At 49.4% G+C, this 12,569-nt stretch overlaps 1 protein-coding gene across 1 annotated transcript in view; it reads right to left on the bottom strand.

Moving 5' to 3' along the window:
* The window catches only part of fbln7 (fibulin 7), a 40,600-nt gene extending 28,304 nt beyond the window's left edge, over window positions 1–12,296 (bottom strand). The window contains exons 1-2 of the mRNA XM_033020530.1: window positions 11,908–12,296; window positions 5,344–5,503 (exon numbers count right to left, since the gene is read on the bottom strand). Of these exons, the coding sequence (XP_032876421.1) occupies window positions 5,344–5,503; window positions 11,908–11,982 (235 nt within the window). The 5' untranslated portion in view covers window positions 11,983–12,296. The remainder of the gene's footprint in view (window positions 1–5,343; window positions 5,504–11,907) is intronic.
* Between the last annotated feature and the right edge of the window lie 273 nt (window positions 12,297–12,569).

Genomic DNA, 12,569 nt, shown 5'->3' with positions numbered 1-12,569 from the left:
GTTTATTGTCATGTGTCCCTGAAATTCTTGCTTTGCTTCAGCACAACAGAACATAGTGGGCATGAATACAGAATAGACCAGCACTTTGTGTCTATCCTGAGGCTTGTATGTCTGGCAGCTCGAGGGCCTGAGTTAACAGAATAGTTTGGGCAGGTTAGAACTTTATTCCATGGAGGATGTACATGGAGGATGAGGGGGTGGTCGTGTAGATATAAGATGATGACAGGAATAGATCGGGTAAACACACACAGCATCTTGCCCAGAGCAGGACAATCGAGAACCAGAGGACATAGGTTTAAGTTGAAAGGGGGAAGAGACTTGAACTTTATTTTGCCTTCCATCACAGTGAGGAATGTGTAGGAGTCACTGTGGTGGATGTTTATATTAAAATGTGTTTTTGAGTCTGCTGCTTTTAATTGTATGACTGACCTGGCCAATGAAATTCCTCGTATGTTGTAAAACATACTTGGCGAAAAAAGTGTGATTCTGATTCTGATTCTGATTTAATAGGCACCTGAGGGGCAACTATTCTACACAAAGGGTGACGGGCGTAAGGAACAAGCTGCCGGAGGAGGTAGTTGAGGCAAGGACTATCACAACGTTTAAATCTGCCTAACCCTCTAATCCTGGAATCATTCTGGCAAACTGCACTGTCTACAAAGACTCCACGTCCTATAAACCATTTCAGAGGTGTGTGTGATATATATGCCGTGACAATATGATCTCCAGTTTTGATTGGAGATAACAGCCCCAGAGGTTAACTGGAGATCCGTGACTTTGCGGGACAAAGTAACAAATAATTTAGCCAATGTCGTATCAGGGGGCACCAGCCCTCTTTTAGCCCATATCCCATTAAGTTCATAAATCATAGGAGTAGGATTAGGCCATTCAGCCCATTGAGTCTGCCCTGCCATTCAACCATGGCTTATCTACCTTTCCCTCTCAACCCCATTCTCCCCAATTACAAATACCCATTGACTTGGCCTCCACAGCCTTCTGTGGCAATGTATTCCACAGATTCACCACTAAAGAAATTCCTCCTCATCTCCTTTCTACATACATTCTGGGACTGTGCCCTCTGGTTCTAGACTCTCCCTCTAGTGGAAACATCCTCTCCACATCCACTCTATCCAAGCCTTTCACTATTCGGTAAGTTTCAATGAGGTCCCCCCTCGTTCTTCTAAACTCCAGCGAGTACAGGCCTAGTGATGTTAAACGCTCAATTATGTGCTGAAACCCTATGTCAGTGTGATGGAGATAATCAAAAGGTTTTCAGGGGTGAATTAGATTGGCACTTGATGGGAACTAATTAGCAGGGCATTCGTCTAACAAACAGTTTACACTGGCATCAGCCAATTTTCCCTGTCCCGCCTGCAACTGGTCCAAAACGCCACAGCGAGACTCCTGACGGGCACCCGATAAAGGGACCACATCACCCCGATCCTGGCCTCTCTCCACTGGCTCCCTGTGTGGTTCCGAATAAATTTCAAGACCCTCCTCTATGTCTACAAAACCCTTAACGGGCTTGCCCCCACCTACATCAAAAGTCTGCTTACCCACCACACCACCTCCAGGTCCCTCAGATCGGCCAACTTGGGGTTGCTGAACATCCCGCGGTCTAGGCATAAGCTCAGGGGCGACCGCGCCTTTGCGGTTGCAGCTCCTAGACTGTGGAACAGCATCCCTCTTCCCATCAGAACTGCCCCCTCCATCGACTCCTTTATGTCGAGACTTAAAACTCATCTTTACTCTCAAGCCTTTCTTGACGTCCTCTGAGTGAGGGCTATATGTATGTACTTATGTATGTACTTAATCTATGGACCAATGTTGTATAAAGTTAATAACTCCACCAATGTAAAGCACTTTGGTCAATGAGAGTTGTTGTTTAAACGTGCTATAGAAATAAAAGTGACTTGACTTGACTGGTTTGTTATTACTTGGTGCAGAGCAAAGCTTTTGAAGTGCGCTACCCAGTCAGCTGAAAGACTTCACATTATTGCAATCGAGCTGTCCTTCAGTCAAGGAGGATGCCATTGAATATGCTGTTCTGCAAGAGGCTGGCATGGATTCAATGGTTGAATGGCCTCCCTCCCTCTGTGCCACACCAGTTCTGTGATTCTATTAAAAGGAAACCTTGGAGCTGTGAGAATGGCCACAAACCACGTAGAATAATATTTAAACTCGAAAATGGTGCGGTGGATTGTCGACCCACGGGGACACATGGTGCCGTGTTTATTTTGTATTGTGTGCGCAAGAGAGACGTGCTTTCAAAATGTGATGAGAAAAATGTGTCCGGCATGCTGCGGTTCATATAACGCAGTATTTGTACACCTGCCCGCGGTGAATATTTAAATAGCTATGCTGTGTTTAAATAGCCGCTGGTGGATTTAAATTCACTGGAGTGGAGTCATTAGTTATTCTTGCCGTGGAAAAAGATCATGCCAAAGACGTGCGGGTTTGTAGGTTAATTGGGGCGTCACGGTGGCACAGCGGGTAGAGCTACTGCCTTACAGCATCATAAACCCAGGTTCCATCCCCACTACGAGTGCTGTCTGTACGGAGTTTGCACGTTCTCCCCGTGACCGTGGGTGCTCCGGTTCCCTCCCACATTCCAAATACGTGCGGCCTTGTAGGTTAATCGGCTTCTGTTATTTGTAATTTGTCCCAAGTGTGTGGGATAGTGCTCGTGTACGGGAGGATCGCTGGTCGGCGCGGACTCGGTGGGCCGAAGGGCCTGTTTCCACGCTGTGTCTTTTAAAATCTGTCTAAAGTCTTCGAAAATCACCCTAGTGTGTGGGAAGTAATAGAATCTGGGGGGAATTGATAACAATATGCGGAGAATTTCTGATTGTAAACCTCGTTGTCACCTCCTCCGTAACGGACAATGAACCATTTTGTATTTCCTGCTTTGATTTGTCATTTTCACACCTTACCCTTCCATATCTTTAGACTCACTCTCCCCTGACTCTCAGTCTGAAGAAGGGTCTCGACCCAAAACGTCTCCCATTCCTTCTCTGCAGGGATACTACCTGTCCCGCTGAGTTACTCCAGCATTTTGTGTCTATCTTTGGTGGGAAGAGAGTTGGATTAAAATTTGAATTGCAGACCCAAGATGTGTTGTAGAACAGGTAGATCAAGGGGTGCAGATACATAGTCACCCACTATAGGAAGGAACATCTCCGCTCAGTCTTCTCTACATCGGTGAGACCAAGCGTAGGCTTGGCGATCGCTTCGCCCAACACCACTGCTCAGTTTGCAATAACCAACCTGATCTCCCGGTGGCTCAGCACTTCAACTCCCCCTCCCATTCCGAATCCGACTTTTCTATCCTGGGCCTCCTCCATTGCCAGAGTGAGGCCCACCGTAAATTGGAGGAACAGCACCTCATAATTTACTTGGGTAGTTTACATTGACTTCTCCAATTTCAGGTAGTCCTAGCTTTCTCCCTCCTTCCCCTCCCATTCCCAGCTCTCCCTCAAACCTACTGTCTCCGCCTCTTCCTTTCTTTTTCCCACCCCCCACACCCTCCCCCCGACATCAGTCTGAAGAAGGGTCTTGACCTGAAACGTCGCCTATTCATTCTCTCCATAGATGAGTTTCTCCAGCTTTTTTGTCTACCCACTATAGGAAGGATGTCATTAACTGTAACATGTGCAAACATGTTTTTTACAGAAGCTGGACAGGCTTAGACCTTTTTCCCTGAAGTGTTGGAGGCTGACGGGTGACCTTATAGTTTAGTTTAGTTTGGAGATATAGCATGGAAACAGGCTCTTCAGCCCACCGAGTCCACTGATCACCCATACACACTAGTTCTGTTATCCCACTTTTGTATCCACTCCCTATACACTAGGGGCAGTTTACAGAGAGACAATTAACCTGTAAACCTCCACAACTTCAGCATGTGGGGGAAACCCAGAAGAAACCCACGTGATCACAGGGAGAACGTGCAAACTCCACACAGGCTGCACCTGAGGTCAATATCGAACCCGGATCTCCGGCGCTGTAAGGCAGCTGCTTTCGAGATTTATAAAATCACGAGGGGCATAGATGGGGTGAATTAATGATTGTGACTGGAGATGCTTTGTTAGAGTCGAGAAGGAGGGGAAACAAGTTGAAGTGCAAAGAGCAAGAAAGATCCCGACCCGAAATGTTGCCCACCCATGTCCTCCAAAGATGCTGCCTGTCCCACTGAGTTACTCCTGAACTTTGCGTCCTTTTGTGTATAAAGCAGCATTCGCTGTTCCTTGTTTCTACCTTCAGGAGCAGGGCTGCAACAGATAGAGATGTCTGTTGCACACTCGTACATCATGGCTGTTGACCCCATAGAACGAATGTATAACTGGTGGGCGGAGGTAGAGTCGCTGCCTCACAGTGCCAGAGACTCGGGTTCGACCCTGACTATGGGTGCTGTCTGTACGGAGTTTGCACGTTCTCCCTGCGACCACGTGGGTTTTCTCCGGGTGCTCCAGTTTCCTCCCACACTCCAAATACGTACAGGTTTGTAGGTTAATGGCTTTGGTAAAAATTGTAAATTGTCCCTGGTGTGTGGGATAGTACGAGGTGTTCGCTGGTGAGCCAAAGGGCCCATTTCCATGTTGTATCTCTAAAGTCTGTTTAAAGGCTTCAAAATCGTCCTAGTGTACACGGTGTGGTAGAATCTGGGGAAAATCGACAACAAATGTGGAGAGAGTAATGTGTAGAAAGGAACTGCAGATGCTGGTTTACACCGAAGATGGACTCAAAATGCTGGAGTAACTCAGCAGGACAGGCAGCATCTCTGGAGAGAAGGAATGGGCGATGTTTCGGGTCGAGACCCTTCTTCGGACTGGGAGTCTGGGGAGAGGGAGACAGAGAGAGCTAATGAAGTGTAAGGTGTGAAAAGGAGACATCAAAGGAGATGAGGATCAAGGAACATGCAGGATAGATCATTGTTAGCTGGGAGAAGGTGACAACGAAGCAAACAGAGATAAAATGTAATCAGGAGACAGTCAGACTGGTGGGAGAACTGGGAAGGGGAGGGATGGACAGAGAGGGAAAGCAAGGGCTACTTGGTTGGAGAAGTCAATGTTCATACCGCTGCCCAAGTGAAATATTAGACGCTGTTCCTCCAATTTGTGCTGGGCCTCACTCTGATAATGGAGGAGGCCCAGGACAGAGAGGTCAGTGTGGGAATGGGAGGGGGAGTTGAAGTGTTGAGTAACCGGGAGATGGGGAGCATAATGTTGGATTAGATCGGTGTGGGATGAGTGTAAATGGGGAGTTGATGGTCGGCGAGGACTCGGTGGGTGGATGGGCCTGTTTTTCCACACTCGCTGCGTCTCTGACACGGAAAGTGAAGCGTACCTGAGCGCTGGTTTGCGGTGGGTCTGGAGACAGAGAGCTGCAAGGTCGACAGCTTGGCCTTCATGGTGTGGATCCCGTCAACAAAGCGGTTCTCCTGCCCTTTCAGCAGCTGCTGCATTTGCCGGATGGCAACGAGCACCTTCTGCCGGCTCAGACAGCCCTGTACATTGCAGGAAGAGCACAGGGATTTAATCCGGACAGTCTCGCTGTGTTGTTCAAGGAATATACTAGAATTTACCTCCACAAATAATGAACATGCAGAGTCTATACTATAGCATACACTGCTAGCATCTTTAGAGTTTCAGACTTTAACAATACAGGCCCTTCGGCCCATCGAGTCCATGCCGACCAGCGATCACCCCGTACACTAGCACTATCCTACACACTAGGCTCAATTTACAATTCACAGAAGCCAATTAACCACAAACCCAGACGTCTTCAGAGTGTGGGAGGAAACCGGAGCACCTGGAGAAAACCCACGCGGCCATAGGAAGAAGGTACAGGCAGCATCCATAGTCAGGGTCGAACCTGGGTCTCTGGCGCTGTGAGGCTGCAACTCAACCACTCAGCCATCGTGCTGCTTTAATCTGAACTGATCAAACTCTGAAGAAGGGTCTTGACCCGAAACGTCACCCATTCCTTCGCTCCATAGATGCTGCTGCACCCGCTGAGTTTCTCCAGCATTTTTGTCTACCTTCGATTGTTCCAGCATTTGCAGTTCCTTCTTAAACACCCCATACTACACTTTCCTTTTGCTCCAGATTCCAGCATGTGCAGTTCCTTGTGACTCACTTGAGGCTGCCTCGGGAAAGCAGCCATGACATTCAAGGACCCAGTGTGGGAGCTTGGTGTTCAAAGACTCCTGGTAGCTGTAGCGGAGGTAGCTAAGGTAGACATACGGTACAATATAAAAGCAGGAACGGATCGTGCAACATTGCAGCTTCATGGGCCTTTAGCTAGAGTGCATTTGAAGTACTGCACGGAGTTCCAGTCGCCCCATTACAGGAAGGATGTGGAGGCTTTGGAGAGGGTGCAGAGGAGGTTTACCAGAGCGCTCCTGGATTAGAGGGGATTAGCAACAGGGAGCGGATGGACAGACTTGGGGTGTTTTCTCTGGACTGTCAGAGGCTAAGGAGAAGCAATAGACAATAGGTACAGGAGTAGGCCATTCGGCCCTTCGAGCCAGCATCGCCATTCAATGTGATCATGGCTGATCATCCACAATCAGTATCCCGTTCCTGCCTTCTCCCCATATCCCCTGACTCCGCTATCTTTAAGAGCCTCTCTTGAAAGCATCCAGAGAACCTGCCTCCATCGCCCTCTGAGGCAGAGAATTCCACAGACTCACCACTCTCTGTGTGAAAAAGTGTTTCCTCGTCTCCGTTCTAAATGGCTTACTCCTTATTCTTAAACTGTGGCCCCTGGTTCTGGACTCCCCCAACATCGGGAACATGTTTCCTGCCTCTAGCGTGTCCAAGCCCTTAACAATCTTATATGTTTCAATGAGATCTCCTCTCATCCTTCTAAACTCCAGAGTGTACAAGCCCAGCTGCTCCATTCTCTCAGCATATGACAGTCCCGCCATCCCGGGAATTAACCTTGTGAACCTACGCTGCAAGAATGTCCTTCCTCAAATTAGGGGACCAAAACTGCACACAATATTCCAGGTAGCAGTTTATAAAAGAGACCTGATAGCAGTTTATAAAAATGATGAGAGGCATAGATAGAGTAGACAGGCAGAACCTTTTTACCCAGGGTGGAAACGTCAAAGACTAGAGGGCGTATTTTTAGGGTCCCAAGGACAAAGTTTAAAGGAGATGTGCGGGGCAAGATTCCAGGTGGGTGCCTGGAACATGCTGCCAGGGGTGGTGGTGGAGGCAGATATGATATGTCCTGCCTTACAGCGAATGCAGCGCCAGAGACCCGGGATCGATTCTGACTACGGGTGCTGTCTGTACAGAGTTTCCACGTTCTCCCCGTGACCTGCGTGGGTTTTCTCCGGGATCTTCGGTTTCCTCCCACACTCCAAAGACGTACAGGTTTGTAGGTTAATTGGCTTGGTAAATGTGAAAATTTTTCTAGTGGGTGTGGGATAGTGTTAATGTGCGGGGATCGCTGGTCGGCGCGGACCCGGTGGGCCGAAGGGCCTGTTTCCGTGCCGTATCTCTAAACTTAACTAAAAAAAAGTTAGAGGGGATCTAAAGAAGATTTTTTTCACCCAGAGGGTGTTTGGAACTGGGAACGCACTAGCTGATAGCGGAGTCACTATAAGAACTTAAAAAGTCAACACAAATTGCTGGAGTAACTCAGCGGGTCTAGCAGCATCTCTGGGGAACATGGATAAGTGATGTTTCAATCAGGATCCTTGTTCAGTGATTGCAGTGGGAGGGAGGGAATGAAAGCTAGATGAGTGGATGGGCAGGTCAAAGACTGGCAAGTGATAGGTGGGTACAGGTGGGGGTCAGGAGGGTGGGGGGGGGGGGGGGGGGGGAGGTTGAATGGCAGATGGTAGGGCAAAGGCCAGAGATGAAAAGACAAAAAGTGGAGAACATGGATGGGTGATGCTTCGGGTCAGGACCCTTCTTTGGACCTTCCACAGATGCTGCGTGACCTGGAATAGGGACAAGAACTCAGTGGAGTGGGAGGCCAGAAGCGGGTGGAATAAGGGAGAGAGATGGCCAGTGCTGGGACAGAGGGCCAGAACCCATGACAGGTATAGAACTGTGGTTCTGAAGACCACGACATCAGGACGAGGAGCAGAACTTCATGAAGCAAAGTCTAAGAACAGTGGAATGTGACAATGGTGGTCACTAGGACAGGTACAGGTGAAATAGAGGACCTGCCTCAAGTAGAATAGGGACTTGGACATTGGTGGATCAAGGAGCTGGAAGGTTTGGTTTTAGGTTTGTGGATGTATGGAACTGCAGATGCTGGTTTACAAAAAAAAGACACAAAGTGCTGGAGTAACTCAGTGGGTCAGGCAGCATCTCTGAGAGAGACACAAAGTGCTGGAGTAACTCAGCGGGTCAGGCATCATCTCTGGAGAACATGGACAGGTGACGTTTCGGGTTGGGACCCTTGTTCAGACTGATTGTAGAGGTGGGGAGAGGTGGGGCTGGGAGAGAGGAGGGGCAGGTGATAGGTAGACATTGGATCACCAGCGTCTGGGGCTTGGTTATAACATCATAGAAACATAGAAAATAGGTGCAGGAGGCCATTCGGCCCTTTGAGCCAGCACCGCCATTCATTGCTGATCGTCCCCAATCAATAACCCGTGCCTGCCTTCTCCCCATATCCCTTGATTCCACTAGTCCCTAGAGCTCTATCTAACTCTCTCTTAAATCCATCCAGTGATTTGGCCTCCACTGCCCTCTGTGGCAGGGAATTCCATAAATTCACAACTCTCTGGGTGAAATTGTTATATGTCCCAGATAGAACAATGAAATTCTTACTTGTGGGAGAAGGCAGATGAATGGGGTTGAGAGGAAACATTAGATCAGCCGCAATTGAATTGGGGAGTAGACTTCATGGGCCAAATGTCCTAATTCCAGCACCAGTTCCAGAGACAAAGTCCAATGTCCTCAATGGGGTAGAGGTGGATTGGACAGAACCCTAGCTTATGGAAGGGCCGTTCAGAAGCCTGATAACAGAGGGGAAGAAGCTGTTCCTGTGTCTGGTGGTTCGCGCTTTCAAGCTTCTTGCTCTTTTGCCTGAAAGGAACAGGGAGAAGGAGGACTCACGGGGGTGGGAAGGATCCTTGATGATGTTGGCTGCTTTCTTGAGGCAGTATGAAATGTAGATGGAGTTAATGGTGGGGAGACTGGTGTGTGTGATGGACTGGGCAAAGTGTATTTTTATCCTCTGTGAGTCCTGTCACTGGGAACTTGGTTGTAGTAGATAGTCTATCACTGGGGATTATAATTAGCCCGACATTCTGCTCTAATCCAGCCCTGTGCTGTGTCATAAGGTCATGTGATAGTAGAATTAGGCCATTCAACCCATCGTCTACTCCGCCATTCAATCATGGCTGATCTATCTCTCCCTCTCAACCCCATTCTCCTGCCTTCTCCCCATAACCCCTGACACCCGTACTAATCAAGAAATAACCGAGACAACTCCACAAGCTTCCTAAACATTGAAGACCACCTCACCTTGGGATGTAGAAAGAAGGAACTGCAGATGCTGGTTTATGCAAAATTGTTCATCATGTCTCATTTTCACACCTTACCCTTCCTTATCTCTGTCTTCCTCTCCTCTGACTCTCAGTCTGAAGACGGGTCTCGACCCAGAACGTCGCCCATTCCTTCTCTCCAGAGATGCTGCCTGTCCCGCTGAGTTACTCCATCATTTTGTGTCTCTCTCCAGCCATGCTGCCTGTCCCGCTGAGTTACTCCAGCATGTTGTGTCTCTCTCCAGAGATGCTGCCCGTCCCGCTGAGTTACATCCAGCATATTGTGTCTATCTTTGGTTCATCAGTAATACTGGGTAACTAGACCCAGTCACATATCCCGAAAGGGAACAATGAAATTCTACCTTTCTGCAGCTTAACATGCCCATAAACATAAAACATCAATGAATATACAATAATCAGTAATACTACACACATTAATAATCAGTAATACTACGTAACTAGACCATAATAGAGCAATAAAGGACACAGAGTGCTGGAGTAACTCAGCGGGACAGGCAGCATCTCTGGAGAGAGACACAAAGTGCTGGAGTAACTCAGCGGGACAGGCAGCATCTCTGGAGAGAGACACAGAGTGCTGGAGTAACTCAGTGGGTCAGGCAGCATCTCTGGAGAGAGACACAAAGTGCTGGAGTAACTCAGCGGGACAGGCAGCATCTCTGGAGAGAGACACAGAGTGCTGGAGTAACTCAGCGGGACAGGCAGCATCTCTGGAGAGAGACACAGAGTGCTGGAGTAACTCAGTGGGTCAGGCAGCATCTCTGGAGAGAGACACAAAGTGCTGGAGTAACTCAGCGGGACAGGCAGCATCTCTGGAGAGAGACACAAAGTGCTGGAGTAACTCAGCGGGACAGGCAGCATCTCTGGAGAGAGACACAGAGTGCTGGAGTAACTCAGTGGGTCAGGCAGCAACTCTGGAGGGAGACACAGAGTGCTGGAGTAACTCAGTGGGTCAGGCAGCATCTCTGGAGAACATGGGCAGGTGACGTTTCGGGTTGGGACCCTTGTTCAGGCTGATTGTAGAGGTGGGGCTGGGAGAGAGGAGGGGCGGGTGATGGGTAGACATTGGATGACCAGAGTCTGGGACTTGGTTAAGGCAGGGTTACGGACTCGCGGCGTGAATACCACTGAACCAGGCTGTTATTAGTGTGCAGTCAGTCATTAGACCAGCAAATTTCGATGCACTTGATGTTGGAGATTTGTTTAGTCCGGACGCACGCACGGGCATCTATCACACACCGTCCGTGAGACAGCGTGGGCTGAACCAGCGGGTCACCAGAACCTCTCGCAACCTTCAATATCCCAGCCGCAGGTTATTTTGAGTCTGAAGAAGAGGGTCTCGACCCGAAACGTCACCCATTCCTTTTCTCCAGAGATGCTGCCTGTCCCGCTGAGTTACTCCAGCATGTTGTGTCTCTCTCCAGAGATGCTGCCTGTCCCGCTGAGTTACTCCAGCATGTTGTGTCTCTCTCCAGAGATGCTGCCTGTCCCGCTGAGTTACTCCAGGATTTTGTGTCTATCTTCGATTTAAACCAGCATCTGCAGTTCCTTCCTACGGCAGGTTATATGTTGTCAGTTTGCTCGTTTACGAGCAAACTGGCAACAAATGACCTGCCGTATAAACAAGGAACTGCATGCAGATGCATCTCTGGCGTTCGTAAGTTATAGGGGCGGAATCAGGCCATTCGGCCCATCGAACCTACTACTGATCCATTGCAGATCTATCTCTCCCTCTCAACCCCATTCTCCTGCCTTCTCCCCGTAACTCCTGGCACCCTCGCTAATCAAGGGAACAGGATAAAGTTGCAAATAACTTGTGCGGGAAGGAACTGCAGATGCCTGGTTTAAATCGAAGATTGTCACAAAGTGCTGGGGTAACTCAGCGGGGCAGGCAGCATCTCTGGAGAGAAGAAAACGTTTCGGGTCGAGACCCTTCTTCAGACTGAGAGTCAGGAGAGAGGGAAGGGAGACACAGAGATATGGAAGGGTGAGGTGTGAAAACGAGACATCAAATGGGATGGAGTTCCAGGAAAATGTAGGTTAGATCATTGTTAGCTGGGAAGTGACAAACAAGCAAACAGAGATAAAATGTAAGACAAAATGCTGGAGTAACTCAGCGGGACAGGCAGCATCTCTGGTGAAAGGGAATGTTTGGGTTTCTTCAGACTGAGAGTCAGGGGGAGAGGGAAACGAGAGATGTAGACGGTGATGTAGAGATATGGAACAGATGGAGGAAAGATATTATAACATTTGGGGTCGGGACCCTTCTTGAGCCTGAAGAAGAAGGGTCCGTGTGTTCTCCACAGATGCTGCCTGACTCCAGTCCTATGAGTATCTCGCTACAGAGCGGGCGGAGAGTGAGAGAGACTACTTGCCTGCGCTGCCCGGGACGTATAGGGGCAGGAGAGAAGCAGGTACAGCAGAAGGCTGCTCTGGACTCCAGGATCCATCTCTTCCTCCTCTCCTGGCCTCCGCACGCGTGGCTAGGTCCGCGTCCTTCAACCTCCTGGCTCCCTGGCTGGCTGGTAGCGGACAAGGGGGAGAGAGGAGAGAGGAGAAAATCCTTGCTGGCGTTTGGAGCAGCGGGCACATTCACGTGGAGCCCATGGCCGGGGGGTGGGATGAGACGGGCACTGCCACTGTACAAGACAAGACACTGCCACTTGCTGCTCCACACTCGGCTGGCCTCGGGGTTTGCCGGGACTGCTCGCCTCTTCTCCCGGAGGGTGGAAGATGGTCCCGGGGCTTCCTAGACTGAATAGCAACGTCCACGCCCACTTCCAGCAGCAGCAGCGATACAAATCAAAGCGTCGCTTCCACCTCACTGCTGGTCATGCTGTCCAAACATCGCATCATCCATGCTTAATACACAGACTGACCCCGATTACCCTGCCGTATCCCCGTGTCTCCCTCACAAGGTCATAAGTAATAGCAGCAGAATTAGGCCATTCGGCCCACCAAGACTACCCCGCCATCCAATCATGTCTGATCGATCTCTCCCTCCTAACCCCATTCTCCTGCCTTCTCCCCATATCCC

Source organism: Amblyraja radiata, chromosome 5 (genome assembly GCF_010909765.2).
Source record: "Amblyraja radiata isolate CabotCenter1 chromosome 5, sAmbRad1.1.pri, whole genome shotgun sequence".
NCBI lineage: Eukaryota > Metazoa > Chordata > Chondrichthyes > Rajiformes > Rajidae > Amblyraja > Amblyraja radiata.
The sequence above is the reverse complement of the archived record's forward strand: the minus strand, read 5'-3'. Positions and strand labels throughout refer to the sequence as shown.